At 49.8% G+C, this 27,031-nt stretch overlaps 1 protein-coding gene and 1 non-coding gene across 2 annotated transcripts in view; both read left to right on the top strand.

Moving 5' to 3' along the window:
• BMERB1 (bMERB domain containing 1) overlaps positions 1–18,582 on the top strand; it is a 108,338-nt gene extending 89,756 nt beyond the window's left edge. Inside the window, exons 3-6 of the mRNA XM_059415270.1 lie at positions 6,595–6,668; positions 13,157–13,271; positions 14,568–14,650; positions 17,022–18,582. Coding sequence (XP_059271253.1) covers positions 6,595–6,668; positions 13,157–13,271; positions 14,568–14,650; positions 17,022–17,134 — 385 coding nt within the window. The 3' untranslated portion in view covers positions 17,135–18,582. The remainder of the gene's footprint in view (positions 1–6,594; positions 6,669–13,156; positions 13,272–14,567; positions 14,651–17,021) is intronic.
• Positions 5,220–5,383, top strand: LOC132027314 (U1 spliceosomal RNA). Its single transcript, XR_009407119.1, has one exon. It is a non-coding gene; the product is annotated as a U1 spliceosomal RNA (small nuclear RNA).
• Positions 18,583–27,031: the final 8,449 nt, after the last annotated feature.

Genomic DNA, 27,031 nt, shown 5'->3' with positions numbered 1-27,031 from the left:
CTAAACAGATGCCCACATTCGTCATCTCCAAGCCTCACAAAGGTGAGGCTCTTTCTCTGACGCAGGAATGTTGGCAAAGATTTTTCAGGAGTGTCTGTGAGGCAACAGCCAAGGCTGGAGGGGCTGACAGAAGTGGCCTTCTCCTGTGCACCTACTAGATGTGTGCAAAGCTCAGGGCTGCCTGCTCTAGGCCCTAAGCTTTCTTCACGTTCATGCAACCCAAACACAAGGGTGTCATTCCGTTTCCAAGTGAGGGCAGTGAGCCCCAGAGCAGTGAAGGGACCTGCCCACAGGGTACAGTCAGTGAATGGTGGAACTGAGATGGGCACTCAGGTCTGGCTGGCTCTGGGTGCTAGTAGAATATGGCCCCAGGGGTCACCTCATTTTATACATGAGGAAACTGAGCTCCTGGGGGGAGGAATGGCCTGCCTGAAGTTATTATGGTATAATAAGAAGAAAGGGCACTGCAGCCCTGTGCCCCTTTCCCGTACCTTGCTCTGTGTTTCCTCCCCCTCAGGCTGTTCACCTGTATCCTTTGTGATATTGTTTATAATAAATCAGCAAATGTAAATAACTGTTTCCTCAAATTTCACGAGCAGTTCTAGCAAAGTACTGAACCTGAGGAGGGGGATCACAGGAACCCCAGTTTATGGCCAGTTTGTCAGAAGAACAGGTGATTGGGGCTGGCAATCAGTATCTGAAGCAAGGGTAGGCTTATGGGACAGAGCCCGTAGTCTTGGGGTCTTGCTAACCCGAGGCAGCGAGTATCAGAGTTGAGTCAAACTGGAGGACACCTGCCTTCAGTTGGACATCCGTCAAGAACTGCAGAGTTGCTCGGTGCAGAAAAATGCAACATTTGATGTCAGATGTGTAGAGTGTATAGAAAAACAGAATTTTCCTTTTGGGAGAGGTTTGTGGTGGGACGTAGGCTGGGGTCCAGGCTCCAAGCGCTAGACTCATCTCTGGATGAGTGTTCCTGCCATCCCCAGAATGCCAAACATCCACATTTTATAAAAGAGCCAGATAGGGCACCTGGGTGGCTCAGGTCATGATCCTGGACTTCCAGGATGGAGTCCCACATTGGACTCCCAGCTCCTTGGGGAGTCTGCTTCTCCCTCTGACCTTCTCCTCTCTCATGCTCTCTCTCACTCATTCTCTCTCAAATAAATAAATAAAATCTTTTTAAAAAAATTTCTTAAAAAAAAAAAAAGAAGGAGCCAGATAAATATGATTTTTTAAAAGTCGGGCTTCTCCTCCATCAGTCTATTTTGACCTTCACATGGCGGTCTCTGCTGTATTTCCACTAGGCTCTAGACCATGTTATTTTCAAAGGTATTTTGTAAAGTAGGTGCATTATTATTCTGACAGAGCTTGATCACCTCTCCAGCCCAGAGCTGGTAAAATGACCGATTTCCTCCATTGTCCCAGCATGAAAGGCTGGGATGGAGAATAGCACAAGTTGGCTTCTTTTCCCTGCTGCGTTCATCAGGTTCTTGGAGATGACATCTCTCTCTCTCTCTCTGGAACAAGCTGGCAACAGTAGAGTTTGGTTTCCAGGACTTAGCTCTCTTCCTGCAGAGAACTGGACTAACATGCCTTACTCGAAAGGTCCAGCCAAGCTTCAAAAGTGCTTTGCATGAACTACTGAAATGCTTTCGTAACAATATAATTTAATAGGACTGAAATTCCATTCATGCTTGCATTGAGCAGTACATATATTTGTTTTAGTCAAAGCACACATACCCATGCATATGTATCAGTGAAAAATGTCTTCAACTCTAAGTAACAAAACATTCTCTTAATAGTGTCTTAAATCTTAAAGCTCCTGGGTGGCTCAGTCGGTTAAGCATGCGACTCCTGATTTCAACTCAGGTCATGATCTCAGGGTGGTGAGATCAAGTCCCATGTTGGGCTATGAGCTGGGCATGGAACCTGCTTCAGATTCTCTCTCTGCCCCTCCCCTCCCCCCAATTTTTAAAAACCTAATGTCTTAAATCTAGGATGGCCAACTGTCCCTGTTTGCCTGGGACAGAGCAGTTTCCCAGGACATGGGAATTTCAGTGCTGAAGCTGGGACAGTTTCCAGGCCAACCAAGACAGCTGGTCAGTCTCCTTAAATCATAAGGACATTTAACATTGCCTTACCAAGAAGTCTGGATGCGGGTGATCTGAGCGTCAGCAAGGTACCTCTTAGCTCCCTTCCCCTTGTCACTCTCGCCACAGTGACTGCAGAAGCATCAGGACGAGGAGGTGGGTAGCACTCGGGTCTCTGATCATCCTTCCCAGGAGTGCCCCCAAGCAGACTTCCTCTTCTATCTCATTGGCCGGAAGTGGGTCTCATGGCTACCTCTAGCTGCAAGGGAGCCGGGAAAAGTGGATGTCTGGCGAAGGCAGACGGGATTGCCATCACTCTTGCTGAGGACTGAATTCTCCCTCCTCGATTCCTATGGTGAAGCCTTGGTTTCCAATGTGATCGTACTTGGAGGTGGAGCCTATGGGAGGAGCTTAGGTCATGAGAGTGGAGGCCCCATGAATGGGATTATGGCCCATAGTGACACAAGGGACCCCAGAGAGAGGATCTCTTTCTTCACCATGAAGATTTAGCAAGAAGGTGGCCATCTCCAAACCAGGAAGGAGGCTCTCACCAGGAGCCAAACTTGGCTGATATCTTGATCTTGGACTTCTTAGCCCTTCAGAACTGTGAGAAATTAACGTTCATGGTTTAAGCCACACAATCTATGGTGTTTTGTTATGGCTTTGGGCACGTTGCTTCATTTCCATTTCCTCGTCTATAAAATGGAGATAAAAACAGCTCTCCCATAGGACGCCCGTGACGATATAGATGAGTTTATGGGTAGAACGTGCTGAGACACTGCCTAGCCCATGGTAAATGTTCGGTACATGGTGACTTTTTGTTTTTGAGGATAAGAGCAGGATCGAATAGAGATTTTTATGAGGAGCTGTGTTGTGACTCCCCTGAGAGCTTCTGAAGAATTCCTCACCTGTTAATGGTGGTGAATTTGAGTGTGTTTGGGAGAACTCAAAATCATGCTGACTGCAGCTTTGAGATGGGCAGAGAGTGAGTGAGAAGGCCTCCCAGGGCAAGCCCGCCATACTTGAGTTACAGAAAGGAAACTCAACTGAGCATGAGCTGGCACGAGCTACACGGAAATACTTGGAGTGGAAGAGTGGCCCCTGGGTGCAGGGGAGGTCAAGGTCATGCGTCATTTTAGTTTCCTTCTTCATACCCATTCGTGTTTTCTAAAACCTCTGCAGAGAGCAGGTGTGTCCTCTACGATTACATAAGAATTTATTTCAAAACTTTGATATAGAGGAAAATACCCAATAAGGATGATTATTTTTAATATTGAACATGTTCCATTTATCACCTATTTCCCCAGCGTTATTTTCTTTCTCTCCCTGCTTCTTTGTCATAGCGAGTAGTTGTACTAGACACAAATTACCGAGCACTTTACCTGTCCCAGGCACGTGCTCAGCCCTTGACATGGGCAGCAAGACTGTTATTATTCCCATCTGAAATATTTTTTTTTAATTTATCTATTTGACAGAGATCACAAGTAGGCAGAGAGGCAGGCAGAGAGAGAGGGAGAAGCAGACTCCCCGCTGAGCAGAGAGCCTGATGCGGGGCTCGTTACCAGGACCCTGGGATCATGACCTGAGCCGAAGGCAGAGGCTTAACCCACTGAGCCACCCAGGCACCCCTATTATTCCCATCTTAAAAAGGAGGAAAGTAAGGCTCAGAGAAGTTCAGCTGCTGGTGCATTGACCCCTTTGAAGGAGAGCTCTTGGGTACCAGGGCTCTTGCTTCTGACCACAGTCTGTCTCTCTTTTGTCCCTTTCATTGCCTTCCCTTCTTTCATCTCTTGAAAATGATCAACCAGGTACCTGTCTCAATTCTGAAGTCATAACCCATGATTTTTCAGCGAGAGAATGACTGACATTCAGACCAGATCATTCTCCACTGGGGTGCCATCCTGCGTGCTGTGGGACATTTAGCAGCATCCCTGGACTCTACCCAGTAGATGCCAGCAACGATCCCCACACACCAGCCCCAGCTGTCACAACCAGCGTGTCTCCAGACGTCGCCAAATATCCCTGGAGACCAAAATCATCCTCATTAGAGCCACGGATGGAGGCTGATCTCAGCAGTCGATGTGGCAAAGGATTCTGGAGGCCCTCCAGTTGAACGATCGCCGACGAGAGCCCATGGGAACAGGCTGTGCCCTACTGGCAAGCCCCCAAGCTCACTCGAGGCAGCTGCCACCTGCTAGGACATTTCAGGGCAGGGCCTGACAAACGCTTGGGGGCTCTGGCAACAGGGAGATGATTCTGCGGCTTGTCCCAAAAGCTGGGAGCTAGGATCAGAAGGAGTAATAATGGGCACTCTTCGGCCAGCAAAGGGAAGGGGGCCCCATGCTGGTCTGTGGAATGCGGGCAACAGATCCGCGGAAGGAGGTAGGAAATCAGCAGGCTCAGAGGTGTTGATTTCTAGTCCTTGTCCTGGCCCCTCCGTGCCCCCAGACCCTCACTTGACTCTTCTTCAGAGCATGTGACGTTCTGTTGTATTTGTGTTCACGCTCTGTCACCCCACCTAAATTTCAGCTCCCAAGGGCAGAGGAGCCTCGGAGGCTTGGAGCCCATGACTGTCCATGGCAGGCACAGGAAATGTTCCATAAAGATGTGCACAATGAAGGCAAATACCCTCCACGCCCCACGGGGCAGCGATCTGAAAATACATCTTAAAGCCACAGCTGTGTCAAGCCCTTCGTATGCAGTGGCGCCACTTCTGAGAATCCACGGCCCCCACTCCGAATAATCCAACGTGAAGAAAAAGCCTTGTATGAATCCATGTGTAGTCAACAGTGGCTCAAATGGCAGCCCCCAAAAACCCAACCTAAGCCTCTGCTTTCGGCTCAGGTCATGATCTCAGGGTCCTGGGATCGAGCCCTGCATCGGGCTCTCTGCTTGGCAGGGAGCCTGCTTCCCTTCCTCTCTCTCTGCTTGCCTCTGACTACTTGTGATCTCTCTCTGTCAAATAAATAAAATCTTTAAAAAAAAAAAAAAAACCAACCTGAAAACCCCACCTAAGTAGTCAAGATAAGGGGATAATTAAAGCAGCCTTGAAAAATACACTTGGTGAAATTCCAGATTCGTGGTATACATACCGTGCACAACAGTTACAAAACTGTGAAGCAGTACTTACTTACCTGGCAGGAGAGTTACTGTGATCACGAAGATGTTTTTCCCAGGGCAAGGGTTACCCATTGCACTCTGGATATGCTGACCCCTGCGATTTCCCCAAATGTGGGAAACTCGAGTGCATAACGTGTGGTAGTGGGGGACTGTGTTCACGCTTTCCCCTGGGGAAAAAACAAAACAAAACAAAACAACTATAAAGCATGTTGCAAGACTGTCTGGGTAGCCCGATAGCAGAGATTATAGGAGTGAGCCTCCTTTCCTGGTGGGAATATGACGCATCTGGAGGGCAATTTGCAAGTTCCTAATTAAAATGCAAGTGTTGCGGCACCCGGGTGGCTCAGTCGGTTGAGCAGCTGATCCTTGGTTTTGGCTCAGGTCATGATCTCGGGGTCCTGGGACCGAGCCCCGCATTGGGCTCCTCGCTCAGCTTGGAGTCTGCTGGAAATGGTCTCTCTTGTTCCCTCTACCCCTCTGCCCTGTGAGCGTGCATGCACCCACACTCTCTCTCTCGAATAAATAAATAAATCTTTTAAAAAAATAAAAACGAAAGGTAAAATGCAAGTGTTCGTGTCCCTTGACCCAGTGATTGCATTTCTAGGAATTAATTTTTCTAGGGATTGATGTGTTTCTAGGAATTTATCCTAGAAACATCCCAGATGTCTGCGCCTAGGAGAATGGTTAACTAAATCACCGTGTATCACGATAATGGAATACTACACAGCCATTAAAAACAAGGAGGTATGCACATACCGACGTGGAGAAACGCCCAAGATAGATCATTAAGTTAAAAAAATTGCAAAACATTTTTGTATGATAGTAATGATGTCATAACTTATAGTATAAACATGAACATTTAAAAAATCTGGAGGAATATAAACCAAGGTGTTGACATTTTTTTTTTCTAAAGGACTGAGGAAGAGTTTTCTCTACATTGTGAATTTCTACAATGTCTGAAATTTTTAGCATAGCTGCTAATGGAAAACACTGGGCCAGCAGCAAAGAAGTAAGGATGTGAGGACCAAAAGCAATTCCATCAAGGGGTCATTAATAGTGATTGATCATTTCTCAGTAGCAGGGTAACATGCACTTTCTGTTTTTCTTCTTTTTAAGTTGTTATTTATTTAAGTAATTTCTACACCTCACATGGGGCTCGGACTCACAACAGTGAGTTGTGAGGGTCCCATGCTCTTCCCGCTGTGCTAGCCAGGCACCTCTGTTTTTCTTCTTTTGAGGGGGAACTTGTAGGAAGAGCGTGTGAGGCCTTTACAAAGGACAACATCCTCCCCAAACACTTTGTTTAAACTGGGTGATGCTCAGGGTCATAAGAACATTCTGTCAACGTAACCTGCTGTGGGATGGTGTCCTGTCTCCCCAGGATGGACGACATCCAGCTCTGCAATGACATTATGGACCTGAAGCAGGAGCTACAGAACTTGGTTGCCATCCCAGGTAAGCATGGGGGACTCCAGCCTAAGTTAAGGAGGCGCCCAGAGCCCCCCGGCCAGCCCGGTCTGTGCCCCTTAGGTCTGGAAGGCTGAGTTCATCTCTGCTCCTAGCACAGCCCCATTCTTGCTCCCTGTCAGGTAGACCTGGCTTCAAGTCTTCATTCTGGTCCCCTCCTTGACCTTGGGAAAGTCACCTTATCTGACTTTCCATTTCCTGGCCTCTGAAAATAGCGTAGTACTAGTCACAGCCCTTAACTCATTGGGTATAAATCTCATTGTGATACATTGAACATGGCAAGCCATGGGCTTAGCTTCACATCTGGTCCAAAAATGAAGAGTCCAGGAAGTATTAATGATTATTACTATTACTATTCTGTTTGGGGGTGGGTAGAGTATGGGGGTTACAAGCTCTGACTTTGGAGTCCAAACTAGATCTCTCGATTACTAATGAATGAAATGACCGGAAGCATCTTACTCCACCAAATTCAGTTTCCTCACCTGTCAGCTGGGACAATAATGGTATCTACTTCATAGGGTCATTATGGAATTGACTGAGAGGAAAAACATGTACGGTGCTAGACACAGTTCCCATCCTTTAAGTGCTTAAGAAATTAAGTAAGTGCTTAAGAAATTGTTACTGTTGTCCTTGTCGTTAACTAAACAAACTTGTGCCCTCTTATGTTTATACACTAATTCGTTTTAACCTGATAGTAGCAAACCTATTACCTTTTGACCTAAGTTCCTTTTTATGGATCCTAATTATCTTTTCTAAACCCACAAATATTTAGTGAAAAGTGGCATGTTCAAAAATTTTTTATGAAATCTCTTTTACATCTTGTTTAAGATATTGCTCTATCTGCTTTGGTAGGTATTGGTAGGGTTGGAAAATATGGTTTTGCTTCAAGTATATGGAATAAAGTCAGATACACACACACACACACACACACAGTGTCTACCCACTGCTTCGGATCTGAATTTATTTGGCCTCTTTTCCCAAGAGAGCTTTCCCTGCTCTCCAGGCTGGGTTAGGAATGAGGGTCTGGAAGGTGCTAATGGAAGGTGTATTGGGTGCAGAAAACAACCCTGTGTCAAGAATCTTGCTTTAGGAAACACCTGGGTGATTCTGTCAGTTAAACATCTGCCTTTGGCTCACGTCATGATCTCAGGGTCCTGGGATCGAATCCCACATTGGGCTCCCTACTAGGCAAGGAGGCTGTTTCTCCCTCTACCTGCTGCTTCTCTCCTGCCTGCCTGGGTTAGGTGCCGGGCACGTGACAAGACAAAATGATTCCCTGATCCAGCCACTCCCAAGTCAGTGGGAAGATGGGGCTTGGCGCTAGTGGTACCAGCAAGTAGTAGCTATGACTAGGTGGGAAGCATAATCGAAGGGGTTGTAGGTCCAGAGGCGCCTGGGTGGCTCAGTCAGTTAAGCGCCTGACTCGGTTTCAGCTCAGGCCATGACTGCAGGGTCGTGAGATCGAGCCCCGTGTGGGGCTCCACGCTCAGGGAGTCTGCTCAGGATTTTCTCTCTCCCACTGCCCCTCCCCCCACCCCACTTATGCACACTCAATATCTTTCTCTCTCTCTCTCTCTCTCTCTCTCTCTCTCGTGCATTATGGAACCGAGCACTGTTCTAATGCCTTCTCACTAGAACATGTAGGGCTGGGCCATTCTTTGTTGGGGCTGGTGGGGGCTCTGTTCTGTGTGCTGTAAGGTACTCGGCAGCAGCACCCCTGGCCTCTACTCACGAGATGCCCGTAGCAACCCCTGCCCCACAGCTGTGACAACCAAAGATGTCCCCAGGTGTTGCCAAATACACTCTGGCAGACCGGTGCAAAAATGCCACCTAAGGGCCCTTACCTTATATTTTTATTTGTTTAAAGATTTTATTTATACATTTGACAGAGAGAGAGAGCACAAGCAGGGGGAGTGACAGAGGGGGAGGGAGGAGCAGGCTCCCCGCTGAGCAGGGAGCCTGATGCGGGGCTCCATTCCAGAACCCTGGGATCACAACCTGAGCCGAAGGCAGACACTTAATGCCTGAGCCCCCTGCGTGCCCCGAGAACCCCTACTTTAGAGTCCAGGACCTGGCTTTGAATCCATGCTGGCCAGACAGGTGGCCTTCGTGTGGCAATTTAATTTCTCTGAGCCTTACGTTCCTTGTTTGCAAAATGAGGCCAAGAATGCCCGCCTCGCCATGCAGATGCTGTGGGGCGGGAGATGCGAAGCATGGGAGTGCTCGGTCCATTCCTCTTCTGATGGCAGGGCGGGCGTAAGGGGCCAGCAGATCCTCCGGACGCCGCTGTCCCAGCGATCACTCGCCAGGTGCCAGGCACGGTGCGGGAGGACGGCACTCAGGTACCGGGCATCTCCTCGAGGGACCAAACTCTTCTAGGATGGCTTGTCGACACGGTTGCATGACTCGATGGGGGACTTGTAATGCAGCGTGAACTCTATCTCGAGAACACCCCTACCACAGAAAGCCAAATGCCCAACGCAAAGCATCCAAAGAAGGGAGCAAGAACAAGGTCCAGACAGCACCTGCTAGAAATTCGATCCTGGGAGTGCGGAGCTCTGGCATGGGTCATTTCTTAGAGCCTCACGTGACGGTAGGAACACCAAGAGTGTAGAGCCACCCCTGAGGACGGCCGGTTCTTCTGTCCCGTTTTTATATCCCGCCGAGAACCAGTTTCAAAGGTAGAAAAACCCACCGCAGCTGATGGCAGCACTAAATGGGCAATTACTGGAAGGGCAGAGGAGGCTTCTGGAGCCCTGGGCCATTGCATGAGCGCTCTGTCAAATTCCCTCAAACAGCATGAAACCACCCAAATTGATTCTCTTAGTTCCGGAGGCCGGAAGTCCGGAATCTGGGCCCTGCTCCCTCCGGAAGCTCTCGAGGAGAATCCTTCCTTACCTCTTCCCGCTCCCAGTGGCTGCGGGCGGTCTGTGGTGCTCCTTGGCTTGCGGCTCACTTGTTCCAATCTCTGCTTCTCTCATCCCATGGCTTCTTTCCTGTACATCTAGACGTCTTCTCCACGTCTCCCAGGACAGCTGTCATTGGATTTATGCTCCCCCTAGTGAATATGATCTCATCTCACTAAGTATATCTGCAAAAATCCTCTTTCCAACCCCACTAAACAAGACATTTTGGAGGGGGAGGGGGATACTATTCAACCCCAAACTGGCCTGAAGCTCAACCCAATCTCACAAGGGTTTGGAAACAAGAAAGTTGTTAGAATATTCCCTCCTTCTCTGTCTGTCTGTCTTTCTCTCTCCCCCTCTGTTTTGGATGAGCCAAGCAAGTCCACTCCATCTCCTTCCCATGATCTTATCACCCAAAAACCCAACTCTTCTATGTTTAGGAGGACAGATTAGCATAGCGTATCCTTCCTGTAAACAGATCCTCCTAGTTCCAGTAAGACCCCTTGTCACACATCACTTGCTTGAGAAACAGTGACAAAGATTTACGGTTATCCAGAAGGACCAAAACGGTGGGAGCAAAGAAGAACAGACGGTCTTCTCTGAGCACTGACCCTCTTGCCTTCTCTCTTTCACAGCAAAAATAAACAAACAAAAACAAAGCAAAACCCCCAAAAACCAACTTTTTAGGGCCTCCGTGTCTTAATTTTCAGCCTCTGAGAACTCTGATGGGCCTAGCAAGGGTTGATTTCCAGGATCACTTTTGTCTCAGCAGAACACATGGGAGCTCCTGAGGCAAAGGAGACATGGGTATGTGACCACTGGACCAGCCAGGGCCAACTCAGGCCTCAGGGGCTCCAGTCGGGGCCATGGAAGCTTCTAGAACACAGGTGGAAATGGATGGGAGCAGCGGTTCTTGGCTGACGCAGTCCCTGGGGTGCCTGGCTGAGCCAGAACAGGGACTAGGATGAGGAGGACAAGGACAGCCAGGTCACCAAAATATCCAGTAACCACGACAAAGAATATATTAATGCAATATTTAGAATACCAAAATAGGGGCGCCTGGGTGGCTCAGTTGGTTAAGTGTCTGACTCGTGATTTTGGCTCTAGTCATGATCTCAGGTCATAGGATGGAGCCCCGCATCAGGCTCTGAACTCACCAGGGAGTCTGCTTAGGATTCTCTCTCTCCCTCTGCACCTCATCCTACCCACATGCACTCTCTCTGTCAATCTTTAAAATAAAGTAAATAAATCTTTTTAAAAAATTTTAAAATACTAAAACACACACACACAAATCCATAATAAACAAAATACCAAAAATTTAAATTAAGATCAGTACCCACACTCAGCAGGCAAAGTCCAGGGATGCCAAAACCTGCAGCGCAGAAGGAGTCCCACGTGAAGAGTGCCTTCCGCCTGAAATGTCATTGACTATCTGGCTAAGAATCATGGGTTGATAAGGTCATGGGACCAGTTAGCAATAGAGCTTAGGTCCTCAATGCCGGTTCCATTGATTCCCCCAGGAAATCAAGTTTTCCGAGGGACCTTTGTGTAGAAATTCACATATTAAAATTTTCTTTCTTCTTCTGCTTTCCTACCCCCCTCTCCCTACCTTCTCCTCCAACTCCTTGTCGAATCCTTCTGTGTATTCCCTGGCCCAGGGCCAGGTGTCTAGATGGATTCAGCTGAGTGCAGGCAGGGGAAGAAACAGTGCTCCTGACGACACATCAATAAAAGTATCAAGCAAAGAGATCACTGAATGGCCAAGAAATTCACACCTCTCCAGCCAGGGTCAGAAGATCATTCACCAGCTCCCCAGTGGTGGATGCAGATGTCTGGCTGGAGAGAATGCCTGGGGCCTTCTCTGCCTTGAGGACTCCTCTGGGACAAGCCAAGATATGTCATCTCACCTCCACGGCCCCCACTGTCTCCTCAGAACTGGAGTGGTCATGGCATCTTCCCTTGGACATAAAATTAGTGTCTCCCTCATACGGTTGTCAGAAAGGACTAAAGTTGTGGTTCTCAACCAGGGGTGATTTTGTCTCCCCTCCAGGGGACATTGGGCAATGTCTGGAGGTGTTTTTGGCTGTCACACCTGGGGTGGGGTACTGCTGGCCCCTAGTGGGTAGAGATTGGGCATCTGGCTAAACACCATGCAGTATACAGGAAGGCCTTTGCAACAAAGAAGGATCCAGTGTCAAATATCAGTGGTGCTGAGGTTGAGAAACAGGACTAAATGGAAACAACAAGCTCATGGACATAAAAATATAACAGCTGCAATTTATGAAGCACTTCTCATTTGCACACTTAGGCTGAGATTTGCTTTTCGTTCATTAAATAAGTATTTATTTCTTTTGTACCTGATTCGGTAAATATTTAAGAGGGGAGCATTTAGTCATTAAAACAACAGTGACGATATACAATGATCGCTTATAATGGAAGAAGCTGACGGTTCATGAGCCCTTACGAGATACCAGGCAGTGAGCCTACTTTCCTCGGTCTCTCTTAAAATTTGCAGCAACTTCATGATCACCTATGTGGAGAGACTGGATGCCCAGAGGGGTTGAGGGACATGCCCAGAGTTGCACAGCTAGGGAGAGGAGAAGGTAGGGTGTGAAAGCAGGACTGTCTGGTTCTATAATGGGTGTCCAGTTAGGAGGGCAGTCCAGGGAGTCCAGTTAGGAGGGCACACATGGTCCAGGAAGAGATGGCCTGGGCTAAGGAGGTGTGTTGGAGAAGACGAGAAGCCCAGTTGGAGAGTCACGTTGGTAAGCATGTGGAGATGTTGGGAATCAGGTGTGTGCTGCCAGCAAACAGGGGGTGAAGCTGGCAAGCTGGCAATTCTCATTGGCAAGGAGGTGGATAATGTTGGAAAGCAAAAGGATCACATCACCAAGCAAGTGGTGGTGCTTGGAGTGGTGAGTGGTGCATGGAGGCAGTTGGAGGATGCCTGGTAGAAGGTGCGGGTGCCGAGAGGCTGGTGGGTGATGCCTGGGGGCAAGTAGGTGGTCCCTAGAGGCCAGTGGGTGGTGTCTGCAGACAAGTCACCCAACACTTTTCATCTTCTGAAGGGGTCCGGGCAGAGGGAGCAGAAGCAGGTTCAAGTTTCTGCCTCTTTTTCTCAGTCATCTCTAGCCCTGACTCTCTTGTTCTCTCTTTGGCCTTCTAGGTCTTGGTATCTAGGACAGGACAAGAGCTATCAGGATGGATGATGCCCTTGTACACTTTGATTGGCCCTGGCTGTAGAGTAACTCCCTCCTACACCCCTGCCTGGGCCCTCTGAGCCCCTTGCCTTCTGCATGACCCCCTTGTTGCATCATTAACCGCCTCCTAAGTACCTGCTGCGGGCCCAGCTCTGTGCTAAGCCATTCACTAAGACCGCTGCCATTAAGCCCCACCATGTGTCTTTACAGGAAAGGAAACTGAGGCTTGAAGAGGTCCAGTTGAACTTGAAGATCAAGTTCACCCAGCGAGTGACATGGCAGAGCCGGGATCCCAACCCAGGCCCCTGGACTTATGTGCTTCTAGCATTTGCACTTGACAGTTTCTTTGCTGGTGTTTTCTTTTTCCCAGAAAAAGAAAAGACCAAGCTGCAAAAGCAGAGAGAGGATGAGCTAATCCAGAAGATCCACAAGCTGGTGCAGAAGAGAGACTTTCTGGTGGATGATGCGGAGGTCGAGCGGCTAAGGTGAGTTGGCTCCCAGCCCAGCGCTGCTAGAACGCAGTCCTAGGTCTCCTCTCAAAGCCGTCTTCTGCTGCAGGGACTCGTGGCCTGGCCTGACAGATGTGGCCTCAACAAATGCTCCCACATACTGGGTCCAAATGAACCCCCAGCCTTCCGGTCTGAGGACCTGTTGCACATCCCAGGGAAACTGGATCCAGCTCCAGAAAGTCTTGCAAAGGCCTGTGGGTCCTAAGACAATGTTACTTGAGGAGGTGACCAGGGAGGAATTATATGACATGATGCGTGACAGAGCCTCCTATGCATTCTCTTCACTGACCTTTCTCCCAAGGCAAACTGGTCATCAAGGCCACTTCCTGAAACTTCTGTGGGTTTCTACAGAAACCCTGCCCCTTGGGCTGACTTGCTTCCTTGCCTGCCCTGTCCACTGCCCGGCTTTGTTCTCTTCTCCTCCCCCTCCCCAAAACCCCCTCACTGTCCCCCACCTTGGTGGCTCCAGCACCACTCCCTAGCTCTCAGGGTCTCCTATTTGCAGATGCACCTGCCACTTGATCTGGACAACCATGGGCACTGGAGGCACAGGGCACCCACTCAGAGGAAAGGAATGTTGATTCTTGAGTATTTTTGTCCTGGAGCCTTGCCTTTGGAAAGCCCCACAAGGACAGAGGCTCACAGGTCTTCTTCCAACCTAGGAAGCATCTAGCTCTTTATTGTCTGTCCTCCTGGGTCCTCTGAAGGCTGGAATGTACCTCGCCTGGCTCAGCCAGGCTGGGCCTGCTGACTTTGTTCCTGATGACCCTTGGAAGAGTTCAGGTGAATTGCTGACACTTACCACAGACCTCATGGGAACACAGATGTGTAGGTGACTTAAGGGTACAGGGTCAGGAGAGGTATTACTCAGCTCACTGAAACCCCTGCAGAGGCTGGGTCCTAGCATGGCCTTGCCTTTGCCCTGGGATCTCACCTGAGCCCCAGGGAGATAGTTACTCCATTGTTGATACATGTCTGTGGTTCAGAGTAAGTTCTTCAGATGCAACATGTACACACCACGGACACATAACACACACAAAAAAAACATGGGCACACCACCGACGCATAAAACAGAACATACATTCCCCATCCACATGTAACATGCAGCATACACGTATCAGCCGCACATAATACACAGAAGCATACCCACACCAGCCACAGAGCCTGATGCGTGGTCCCACACACTGAACCTCTGGCCCCATTTCTTCAGTTCCCGGATGCTTTCCTTGCTTACTCTACTTCCCTCTTGTCTTTACATGCCTGTCTCCACAGGGAGCAAGAAGAAGACAAGGAAATGGCGGATTTCCTGAGAATCAAGTTAAAACCCCTAGATAAAGTAACCAAATCTCCAGCCAGTGAGTGCCTACATTCTTCTTCCTCCTTCCCCCATTCAGGAGAAAAGGAAATTTTAAAGAGGTCTGGGAGCCCGAGCGGGGACAAGAAAATACTTTCTAGAGATCAGACTTGGGCACACGATGGCTGCAGGTGGGGCCAGCTTCATGGGCATGCCTCCAAGGAAGCTGCCCAGGCCCCGATGGCCAGAAGGGCACTGTGCTTGTTTTCATGTTCTGCTCCTGCTATCTTGAGGTTCTTGATAGTTTTGGAACAAGGGGCCCTGCATTTTCATTTTGCCCGGGGCTCGGCAGACTGTAGCTGGTCCTAGCAGCAGCTATCTCTTACCAATTGTAGGTTTGGTGGATTTCTCAGAAGTTGCATGGCCACTGAGGCAGAAAGGTGGGGGCTGAGGCTCAGGGAAATCCAGCCTCTGTTGATAATCAGTGCAAAAAGGTTCCATGTGAAACAAGTTTGGGAAATGCTACATATCTGACCTGTTTGGTGCCAATATCTATTAGCCTAAAGAAGTGGTAACAGGTTCTACTTCTCTTTGTTGACCCAGTGAGGCTACTTTTAGTTATAGGAAACATACTCAATTCAAATTTGCAATAGCACGAAGGGGGATTTGTTGGAAGAAGTGCAACAGGAACCAGCTTCGAGAACCAGACACTGTTAGAATGCCTTCATTTTCCTTCTATTTCTGCCCCTCTTTGTATGTGAGCTTCATTTTCTCCTACTACATGGATGGGCCTTCTTCCTGGGGCCTGCATTCCAGAACCATAAATTAGCAGCAGCAAAACAACACCATACATTCTCTCTCCTGGTATCCAAACACATCAATCTCAGGGGAAAACTCTGGCCCTTCTCGGATCATTTTCCCACCTCCTAGGGCTTCGCCATCATCAAGAGGCTGGGATGCTATGATTGGCCAGATCTGTGTTGCATGCCTGCTTCTGTAGCCCCAGAGACATCAACTGTTATCAGAGTGAGGGGACTGGAAATCCTGCTAGGAAGATAAAACCCAAAGGCTGCCACCATTTACCATGGCCACAAACTCAGTTTTCCTTGACCATCTATTAATATCCCATGAAATGTGGGGTAGAGTACAAGGGAATAAAGAAAGAAGAAGGTCCCCTTTTTCAGGCCCCTAATATCACAAGGCATATGGTCCTTGCCTAAATCCAGCATCCTCAGTGGACTGTCTCTTTCATGAAAAGCCAATCAGAAAAAGTCCACCTAATGGGAGAGAGGAGGAGCAAGGAAAGCACGGTTATGAATAGCAAAAAGTAATCTGGCAAGAAATCAAAACACCCGGTTTTTTGTACCCCATGCAAAGGGCCAAGTGTCCAAATTTGCACAAATCTTCTAGTGCTGGGAACTAAAGTTGAAAAATTAAAATAATAAAAAGCCACTGAAATCTCTGGGGTCCCAGCAAAGTGATACAAAACTGCTCAGTTGAGGACCTTTCTGCATCCCACAATATGTAACCCACAGTTTGGGGAAAAAAACAACAACAAACAACTCTATGAAAATGAACTGTTGATAAAAATTTTAAACCCATAAAGAACTGAACCCCATGAGTGGAGTCAGTAGATACCACAAAGAGAATGTCTTCCCAAGAACTGGAGATAACAAACTATCTAAAAGAGAAAACAAAGTATATTTGAAATGATGAAAGAGATAAGAGAAGGGATAAAACCCAAAATGAAATAGCAGGATGCCATGAGAAAAGAATTGGTAGATTTGCAAATAATTACGTTTCTTAAAAAACTGTCACAGAAGTAAAAACCTGTAGATTAAACAGAGCTGAAGGGAGAATTCATAAATTGGAAGACAGAACTGAGGAAATTAACCAGCACATAACACAAAGAGACAAAGATATGGCAAATGTCTTCTAAAACATGGAAGAGAGAATAAGAAAGTCCAGCTTACTTCAAATAGGCATTCTAGAAGAAGTGGTAACAGAAAACAAGGAGTTTTCTGGAAGGATAATGTATGACCAATTCCCAGAATTGAAAGACATGAAACCCCAGATTAAAGAGACTTGGACAATATTTCCCATTTATCCATTCACCAAATACTTTGAATGCCAGACCCTGTGTCAGGCTTGGCAGATACAATGGCGAAGAGAACTGAATAGGATAAGAGCTCAAGGCTGTGACTGGAAGCTGAGGACTGAAAGCCAGGGGGCTTCTAGGGAGGTGGGAATAGTTATTGGAACCATATAAAACACACGCCAGCTCTCCACCGCACCTGATCTGTAGAGTTGGAGCAAGGCCTGGCTAGGGGTTGGGATGGGACAGGAGCTTCTGATGGTTGGGGCTCTCCTTATGTCACCTCTTCCTCTCTCCCTTTTCCCCTCTCTCTTTCTGTGCCCCTATCCTGCTGCAGGCTCCCGAGCAGAGAAGAAAGCAGAGCCCCCACCTAGCAAGCCCACAGTGGCCAAGACTGGGCTGGCACTCATCAAGGATTGCTGCGGAGCCACCCAGTGTAATATCATGTAGCCCCCCATGTGGGGTGCCCCCGGGGCCACGGGGAACCCCCCTCCCACCCTCTTGTCTTCATAGCCCCCATTTCACAGGGGCCCAAGAGCTCTCCAAGGCAGAAGGGGTTGAAGGCAAGCCTGTGACTGCCGCCAGGGGCCGTGGGCGTGGCGGGCGGGCCCGGCCGCCCTGTACAGAGTGTAGCAATAGGGAGTCCCTCACTGTCGCATGGCCCCCCCCCAGAGCATGCCAAACCCAGGAGTCTGTCTCACTGTTTATCCAACCACCAGGAAAGGTCCTCCCTTGAAAAAGTATATCTCCACTTCTATCTATCTATATCTAACTTACCGTGCGAATGAACTGGGAGAGGGGCATGATCCCCAGGTGTGTATAGTCGTGACTTTTCAACAATCTAGCACCATGTTGGACACATCCCCCATCCACCCTTCTAGCTCTGCTATCAGGCCTGCCCTGGATGGGCAAAGCTCCCATCTCCCGTCTGTCCTCTCCCAGGGGCTGTGCTCTGGAGGGCTCCACACAGCCCATGTGTCTTGGAGACATGAAGGCCCATCTGTAAAGACTGAGCTTGTGTGTGGTGTTGTGGTTACATCTGCTTCTTCCCCTCCTGTGTCTGGGCACGGTTCACATCGGGAGTATGTCCATTTGCTCTTGGCTCTTCCTTCCCTTGCAATGTCTGCCCCAGGTGTGTGGAGCAAAGTGGGGATGAGGGCCTGGGCTGGAGCACAACCAGTGCTCAGAAGAGGTAGCAGAGTGCTGGAGGCTCCAACACCAGGCATGGGCAGATGAGAAGGGGACCCAGAGCTGATGCTGACTCAGGCACTCTCCACCCACTGGGGACCACTGGAGGGAGTGCCAGCAGGACACCACTCACCAGCCTAACACGAAGACCTCGGAAACAGCAGCGGCAGGAGGGAGAGGTGGCCTGACCCAACCGTGTCCCATCGTTTGGTGGTGTATTTTAACCAGCCTAATAATTCCACCTGTGTAACTTGATGTACATTTGCGACAGCCAGCCCGGCACAGCCCATGTGACCTCTCTGTGCGTGTGTGTGTTGTGACCGGCCTAACGTAGTTAGCGTAACTCAAGATTCGCTGATGTGCAACCATCCATCAGAGAAAATAAAAATGGAAACCACGTACACAGGATTTTTAACGTTTTTTACTTTTTCCTTGACTATGGAAGTTATCCACATACCCAGTAAACCTTTTAAAAGTATAGAAAGTATAAAGAAGTTTCTCGTTTTCTGTTTGTATCTCCCACAAATTTTCCAACTTGAGACCATGCTGCCCTTGTGGCAGATTTTCCTTCATGCAATTTTTTTCCCCCCACAATCAGCATCATATTGTACCATTTTATAACCAGTTTCTTTTTTCATCTGGTGTTATATCACTACCATTTTCCCACATCATTAAGACCTCTTTGTAACATTAAACACTCTTTACAAATATTTGTAATGGCTGCTTAGTAATCCATCTTGTAGGTATGCCAATAATCTATCTAACTAACCCTACCTTACTATCAGACATTTAAGCTGCTTCTACTTTTTCGGTATTATCAAGAATGTCATGGGGTACCTGGGTGGCTCAGTTGGCTTGGTGTCCGACTCTTGGATTTTGGCTCAGGTCATGATCCCAGGGTCCTGAGATGGAGCCCCATGTCAGGATCCATGCTCAGTGCAGAATCTGTATGTCCTTTTCCCTCTGCTCCTTTCCTGCTCGTGCTCTTTTTCCCTCTCCCAAATAAATAAATGAAATCTTAAAAAAAAAAAAAAAAAAAAAAAAGAATGTTAAGATAAATACCATGGAGAACAAAGCTTCATCTGAATTTCTGATTTTTCCTTAAGATGAAAGTAAAGCTCTTAGGATCACCTTTTTCAAAAACATTTGTGAATCTGTAGGTCTTTCAAGTTATAGCAGCTTTGCCTTTGACTCATACTATCTCAGACTGAGGACCCCAGAGCCTTGGGTTCCCTGGCCCTTGTAGTGCGCAGCACCCCCAGTCCCTCCCACTGTTTCAGATGTGTTTGTGCCTTAGTCCAAGCTTTGGCCTGCACACACTTCCTGCCACTCTGAAGCCGAAGAGGCTGCATTTGGCCACTGCCTGTGCCACCACGCCAGCCTTAGGGGACCCCATGGCCTCCTTCTCTGCCCTAGACCAAGCATGAAGTCAGACTCTGTGAGCTGCCCAGGATGCTCCCATAACATGGTACCTCAACCAGGTGGCTGAAAACAACACAAATATATACCTCTCACAGTTCTGGAGGCCAGAGGTCTGAAATCAAGGAGTTGACAGAGTCATGCTCCCTCTGGCAGCTCTAGGGAAGCATTCTTCACTGCTTCCTACTCCTGGCAATCCTTGGCATTCCTTGGCTTCATCGTCCCAGTTTCCACCTCTGTCCTCATATGATTTTGTCCTCTGTGTGTCTGTATCCTATCCTCTTCTTATAAGGTGCACCTAAAACCCAGGGTGCTTTCCTGTAGATCCCTAGCTTACGGACTTCTGCAAAGACCCTACCTATTTCCAGATAAGGTCACATCCTGAGATAGCAAGTAGACATGAATTTTGGCAGGGGGATGGGTGGGAGACATGCTCTTCAAGCCACTCCATGGATGCTTCCCACTCTTGTAATAAAAACCCACAGGCTGCGAAGGGTCTGCTACTTTTCTTTCTTTGTAGAAAACATGGGTATTGAAGGCTTGACCTCAGACCAATTAGAGAGCAGTCACTCACTGATCCAATGAGCCAAAGGAGATCGAAAGCCTCATAAAAATCCTGCCTCTAGTACATCCCCTGAGCCCTGGGATACACCTAATTCATGTTCCTGCTATTTCTATTGATTTTTTTTCAACAAACAAACAAACAAAACCCCCACCATTTATTCAGGCTTTCACACAAGAGCCAAAGAAAGTAATAATTCAAGGGGTTTCCAGATCACCAGGGCTGCCTGCCAAGCCAGGAAACCTTGCATACCCAGACTCACTCATTTTGGAAGCTGGAGCAGTAAAGATGCAACAGGAGAAATGTTTACTGAGAGCCACGTGGGCCTTTTCTCTGCAGCTCCTCACATCAACCCCAGAGGCAGATGTTCTCATCACTTCTCTACAAATGAGGAGGTTGTTCCAAGTCCTTGGAGCAACGCCCTATGGATTGTTGGTGGTGGAATCATCATTAATCCAACCTTCTCCTATAGCCTAAGAGGCCTTTGTTTTCCTATTAGAATTGAAACAAATCTCTCCCATCACCAACCAACCAACCAACCAAGCAACCCACCAAGCAACCAACCCTCCATCCCATTTTCCCCTGCAGCCACCATCTCTCTGTCCCTCTTCATAGCCTTACATGTTCCGAATTATCTGCCATCTTGCTATCTTCATTTCCTCATCTCTAGTCCCATCCTCAACCTATTTCAGTCTGGTTTCTGGCACTCTTTTGTCCCTGACCCCTCTCACTGGGGATGTCACCATGTGGTATGTAGGGAAAGAAAAATCCTTTCCTTTGCCTGTCTCACGTTCTGGAGTCCTTTCAGTGAGATGGGCCAAAGAGAAGACCAAGAGAAAAACAGGCAGGAGTGTATGAACACGGGCACTGCACAAGTACATGTGGGGGCACTGGGCAATCAACAACCCAACAAGGTCCTTGGAACTTGAACTTACATACCACCTGAACTAAAAGGGGAAGGGGTTCTGGGCTTCCGGGAGGGTAGCAAGTTATGGGAAGAGGGCCCAGAAAAGTATGGTAAACAAGGATTGTGTGGTTAGGTTTGTTATGCAGATGTAAGACCTGCCTTCTCCACGGATGAGACTCCTCCTCCTGGTGTGGGAGAGGGAGACACCTTTTACAAGTGGGAATTTCCTTTATAAATGGAGCTCTCCTTTATGAAAGGAGAGCTTTCGCTGCACTTGTTGGTTCTCAAGGAACTTTAGCTCAAAATAATCCATATGTCAAAAGGGCATGACTTTGGCTGGCGTATCCTGGCACCCCGCATTTATGTCGCATCCATGCAGTCAGCCCTCAGGCTAGCTCTCTGAGATGTGTCATGGCCCAGTTACGATACTGCCAAAATACCCCATCTCGAGGAGAACCCCACCACCCAGGAAGACCTCTCTTGGGTCTCCTTTCTCTCTTCCTTGACCTCAGGGCCTGGCCCTCAGCATTCTGCTCTTGCCCACTGGGGGCCTTAGAAGGCCTTTGTCCCCAGACTGCTCCTGGATTCCTTCCTTCACCTAGAATAGACCTTTCTCCTGTACTCAGAACCACTTTCCCCACTGCTTCCTAGACTCTCCATCTGGAACCAGAAGAGGCACATCAAATGTGACATGTCCTAAACGAGGGGCCAGAGAACCGTCACCTCACCTGCTTATTGTAAATTGAGTTTTATTGGTGGGTAACCAAGAGCAATTGTGCATATATTGTCTCTGGCTGCTTTTGGGGCTACAAGAGCCGAGCTGAGTACTTGTGACAGAGACCCCATGGCTGACAAATCCTAAAATATTTATGGTGGCCCTTTAAGAAAAAGTTGGCCAGCCCCCATCCTAAGCTGCCTCAGTTTCCCCTATGGTTTCCCATTTCAAGAAAGGTTATGGCAGGAGGTGACCTGGACTCATCTGTTTCTCCTCACATTCCCCCAGTTCCCAAGTCTTTAGCTTTTGCCCCCCGAGTCTCCCTAGAGTCCGTGCACACCGCCATGCTCCCAGCATAACCGCCATCCCCTTTTGCTTAGTCACCCACAGGAGCTCTGAACCGGCCTCCTTAGCACCTGCTCGTGCTCCACACCGTGGCCGGCTGCTTTTCTGAGTCATACAAACCTAATTGTCATTCTGCTCTTTATAACAGTGCCTATGCCCTTAGGTTGAAATCCAGGTTCTCTCGTGTGGCTAAAAAGGCCTCAGCACTCTGACCCTCCCTCTATCCCTGGCTTCATCTCCGCTCCCCTGCTGTGCAGGGCCACCAAAGCTTTCTTGGGTTTTTATAGTTCTTCTGGCTATGCCGTCTGCTAGCCCCTCTCGCGGGCCCTCGTACGTTATTCCCTGTGCCAAGAACTTCTCGGATTCCCTGCCAGTTCTTTCTCTGATCTATCTGTGACCTTCTTAATGGGCAAATCTGGCAGGTCTCCAGCTCTCCCGCACCTGCCCCCCAACCCTTGTGGTCCCTGGGGCTGGGGCCTGGTTTGCAAAGCCGTTTGTGATGAACCAGCATCTCTGGGGCCTTCCCTACCCCCTTCCTCCAGGCTCCGCAAGCTTCTCATCCTTGCTCACACCGTCGTTTAAGGGAACAAACATAGAAGCAGCTGGGGAGGAAGAAGGAACACCTGGTTGGGTCAAGGCGGGGATTCTGCAGCATCCAACTTGACCCACACATCGCGTGGCTTTAAAAACTGTGGGAAAAGGGCCTGGTGGACATGGCAACAGGAGGGGGTTGGTGGGAGCAGTTTCAGCAAGGGGCCCAGAAGCCAGATGCATCAGGCAGGAGAGTGTCCCCTCCCCCACTGTCCCATTGCATTTCCATGTGACAAATGGGGAAAGTGAGTCTCAGCGAGGGGAAGTGATTAGCCCAAGTTCATACAGCATGTCCGCGGGAGAGCTGGGACCGGAGTCTGAGAGCAAGGTGAGAATCAGGCTCAGTGTTTTTCTCATTTCTAACTCCAACCTCACACCCCACTCCCCACTGAGCTGTCCTCAGATGGAGGTTAGCTTTGGCCACAGCCACAGCAGCTGAGCCTCTTCTGACCCTTTCTGTTCCCTGGTGGCTCGGAAGCCCTGACCTGTGGGAATGCACCAGCTCAGCTCGAGTACAGCTCGAGAAGAAACAGAACGCACCCACTGCCAGCAGCCAAGGCTCAGATACCTGCTACCACCAACAGGACAGCAGGGTGGGCATCATGGGCTGGGGCAAGACATTCGGGAAGCTTGTTTCAAGGAACAAATGTCGGGGTCATTCTTCCATCCGTTCACATGTTCAATTCCGCTACGGAACGGAACACATGGCAGGTGCCAGGGAACACCGATAAACCAGACAGGGAGGGTTCTGCCTTCCTGTAACTTACGTTCTAGCGAGGGAGATGGACATCCAACAGGAGCGCGGAGGTAGACCTGCTCAGTGGCGATGAATCTGACCAAAACCCAGTGACATGCAGGAGTAGCCAAAGGGAGAGCCATCTGGAAGGTGATGAAGGGCTTTGGCTTGGAGTCAGTCTGCCTGGGGGACGATGCCAGCTGCTGCTCTCCCTGGGTGATGTCTTTCCCTCTCGGCAACTCAGTGGCCAGACCTGTAAAATGGAGAGAACACACTGGGGCGTTTATGAGACATCAACCGTGCGGGATGGCTGAGAACAATGCAGGCGGTAGATAATGCACTTCGAGAAGTGGGTTCTTGTCGGCCAAGGCCGAAGGCAAAAAGCTGTGGGATCAGAAGGCTGCTCAAGCCTTGCTATGGTTCTGGAAGTCCTGGGGTGGAGAGGGTGAGTGAGACCTGCTGGGTCCTGCCTTCATGAAGCTGACAGGGAGGAGATGACGGGCAGCAGTGACAAAAGTTATTGTTCCCTGAATGTCCACGGGAGCCCCATTCCTCATACTTCCCCAAGGTGTCTGCACCTTCCCTGGGGCTTACGGGGCCTCCCCACGACCTGGCCTGTGCCCCCACTAGCTCTGTACACCCCTCAGATCCCTTCCTATAGCTGTCCTCTCCCTCCTCCCGCCAAGTCCACCGTGAAACTCACCTCCTCTCATCACTCACCACAGAACCCAAGCTACATAAAGCCTCAGGACATGAAGCCGACCTTCTGGAATGTTTATGGAGGTGGGTGTGGGTTTACATCACAGCCGCACACGCCAGTGAAGGTCGGCAGCTCCTGTTCCCACCAGCTTTGCTACCAGCCACTCAAGGGCTCACCTCTGTCCCCAGTCCTCCTCGTGAGCAACTGCCCTCCCACTTATTGGAACAATACAGCTCGCTCTGGCCTTCACCCTAACCTGACTCCAGGCCCCAGGGCCCACTCTCCCCGCCAAGGTTTATTTCTCTATGGATGCGGTGGCTCGTGGCCTGTCCACCCACAGGAGCAGTAGCTGCCACGGGTTTGGGTTTTGATGAATGGTTGAGGACTTTCTGTCCCACTGAGGCCATGCGAGCATGGGAGGGGGCATCTACCGGACTCTGGGGTTCAGGGATGTCCCTGCAGGAGGAGGCACCTCTGCAGCGAGACCAGCACAGACAGGAGTAGGAGGAGGTGAGGCTGGGTGGGGACAGGAGGCCGCTGGGGGCTGCCAGGAACTCTCAGTGGCCACTTCCAGCCCACTCTATCGTCCCCATGGGGAGCTGGAGCTCTGCAGTAGGAAGCTCTAGGTTGTAAGTAACCGAAACAGAAGACCAAGAGACCAAAACCTAAGAACATTTCCTGGTTCCTGGGCCAAGATGTGGGGTACCCTTGGGTCCAGGGGTTCAAGCACTGTCACCTGGACTTCATGTTTGTCTGCTCTAGGCCTGCCTCCCTCAGGATGGAGGGTGGGCTTTATCTTGGGCAGAGTCTCCTGGTGAGGCACAAAGGCAACAGCTCTAGGCGCTCATCCTCCTTGGGGCATCCTGGACCCCAGCATAGGGTCTTCCAGGTGTGGCCAGCATCAAGGTAAAAAATAAACTAAGGCATATTAAAAACATTAAGTTTGGGGCACCTGCGTGGCTCAGTCAGTTAAGCATCTGCCTTTGGCTCAAGTCATGATCCCAGGGTCTTGGGATTGAGCCCCGCATTGGGCTCCCTGCTCAGCAGGAAGTTTGCTTTTCCCTCTGCCTGCGGTTCCCCCTGCTTGTGCGCGCTCTCTGACAAATAAATAAATAAATAAAATCCTTTAAAAAATGTTAAGTTTTCTTGAGCAAAAATCAGCTGGAATCAGGCAGTATCCAGTGGAGCAGACAGTAAGGCTCTCTGAGGAGCTGTTACAGGCAGGAGACAGCAGGAACCGGAAGTTCTACCAGGCACACAAGCAGGTTGGCTACTGCAAAGCCACCTCCCTTTAGGGGATGACAGGGGTCTGACAGGCACGTCACCTGGCTAGTGCTGATCAGACTATTCCTGATTGACTGGTTTAGGATTCCATTTCTGGGAGCGGCGAAATTGTCATCCAAGTCACGGTGTGGTCCATGGAGCTTAGCATAAACACTTACATTTTGGGCCTGTTGTCCTGTTTTTTTTTGACAGTCACATGGCCAGCCCAGAATTACTGGCTGGGTCAGAGGGGGTGGTTCTCTGGTCAGCCCCCGCAGCTTCCCGTTCCCATCTGGAAACCTGAGCGCGGAGGTGGAAGCTGGGTGGGCTGTGAGCCGGTCTATCACGGCTCTTGCGGCTTTGAAACTTGGTGGCTGACCCTCAGCGGGTTTAGCCCGGGATTCCTTTCATTCCTCCCCGGTCACTTCCTCCAGGATCGTGCGGGAGCCCCTGTGGGGCGGGCTTCCACCTGCTGGATGCTGGCAAGGACCCTGGGAAGCCGCTCCCTTAGTTCGGTTACTTTCTGTGGGGCTCCCTCTCAGCCGACTGGAGATTCTCCTCACGGGTTTGATGAACTAAGCTGCCATCTTGAGGGAGCCCATGTGGGCGGCCTCTGGATTTACAAGTGGCTTCCAGCTGTTGGCCCACAAAACCTGGGGTCCGCACTCAGGACGGAGGACAGAGGGGAGATGCAGGAGGTCGGCAGGGGTCGGGACTCATAGTCCATGTGTAAAATCCTCTCGTCCTCATGCAGGGAAGCGCAACAGGCTATTTGAGAACGGAGAGATCTTTCCTGATTCTGCATCCGGGCTCCACACCAGATCCAGAGGCTGCGAACACGGAGGGCAGGGGCCCTGCAGGGCCGTGGGCAGGCTTGTCTGTACTCACTGTGAGCGACATCAGAAACTCTCAGGGAGAAAAGAGTGGAGGTGGGAGTGGGAGTTCTCCGTGCCAGGCCCTGCAGCCCAGCTGGGAAGGCCTCCTGGCAGAGGCGGAAGCAGAGGCCTTCCCACGAGCGGCCTGAGGTCGGAGAAGATGGCGCCACCCTGCCCTTGACCTCTGCAGCACTCCTGGCCACTTCTACATGTGGTGGTGGCTGCCGAGCTTCCCCCTGCCTCCTCTGTGCTAAGAGTCCCCCATTTCCAAGTACTTCCTTCCCAGGAAATGGGGATTCTCCTTGTCTTGCTGACTTGCGATCTAAGCTCCTGGCCCCCTACATCTGAGAAGTGAGGGGGGCTCTCTCTCTTTGCAGCCATTTCCATAATTTGCTGACCATGTCCCATAGGCAAGCAGCTGTTTCCTCCTATTTCCCCAGGGGTGCCTCCCTCTGAGGGAGAGATTAGAACTTTCCTGGGAAAGTGTTAATTCAAACAAGCAAATAGGCTCAGTCTGTCCCCCAAGAGCGTTAACAGAGGCAGCCTAGAGGCTGGCCGGCTAAGGCAGGAGTGTGCAGTCAGGCAAGGCAGTGGTGGGACCATGCTGACTGCCCGTTTATGGGATGGTGAGTAGGGGTGCCTGCTCCTCCCACAGTCCCAGAGCCAAGGTGTGACCTGTCCCAATCCACGAAGCAAGCTCATTGGTGGGGGAAGACAGTGAGGATGCTTCTGAGACACAACTGGGTCTCTGCCCATGTGAAGCTACTAGAAAGCAGAGAAGAGACATCCAGAATGCCAGGTTTTAGATGTGGACACCTGTCTCCTTGCACGAACAGGTGCGCCTTCATTCAGCCGGCCATCTTCGAAGCTACCACCCCCAGACCTCGTGGGGAACGCAGAGAGAGAAAGGCAATGTCCCATTGCAAGTCCCAATCTAGACCTACAGAATCCCCCCGTGTCAGTTGAAAGGGGCATGGCGGCAGCTCAAGGTTTTCTACAAAGATCTACTACCACAAAAGATGTTTGGAAGGACTGCCAAAGGTGTT

The sequence above is a fragment of the Mustela nigripes genome, chromosome 11 (genome assembly GCF_022355385.1).
Source record: "Mustela nigripes isolate SB6536 chromosome 11, MUSNIG.SB6536, whole genome shotgun sequence".
In the NCBI taxonomy this organism is placed as follows: domain Eukaryota; kingdom Metazoa; phylum Chordata; class Mammalia; order Carnivora; family Mustelidae; genus Mustela; species Mustela nigripes.
This window is presented reverse-complemented; position numbering and strand designations above follow the sequence as displayed.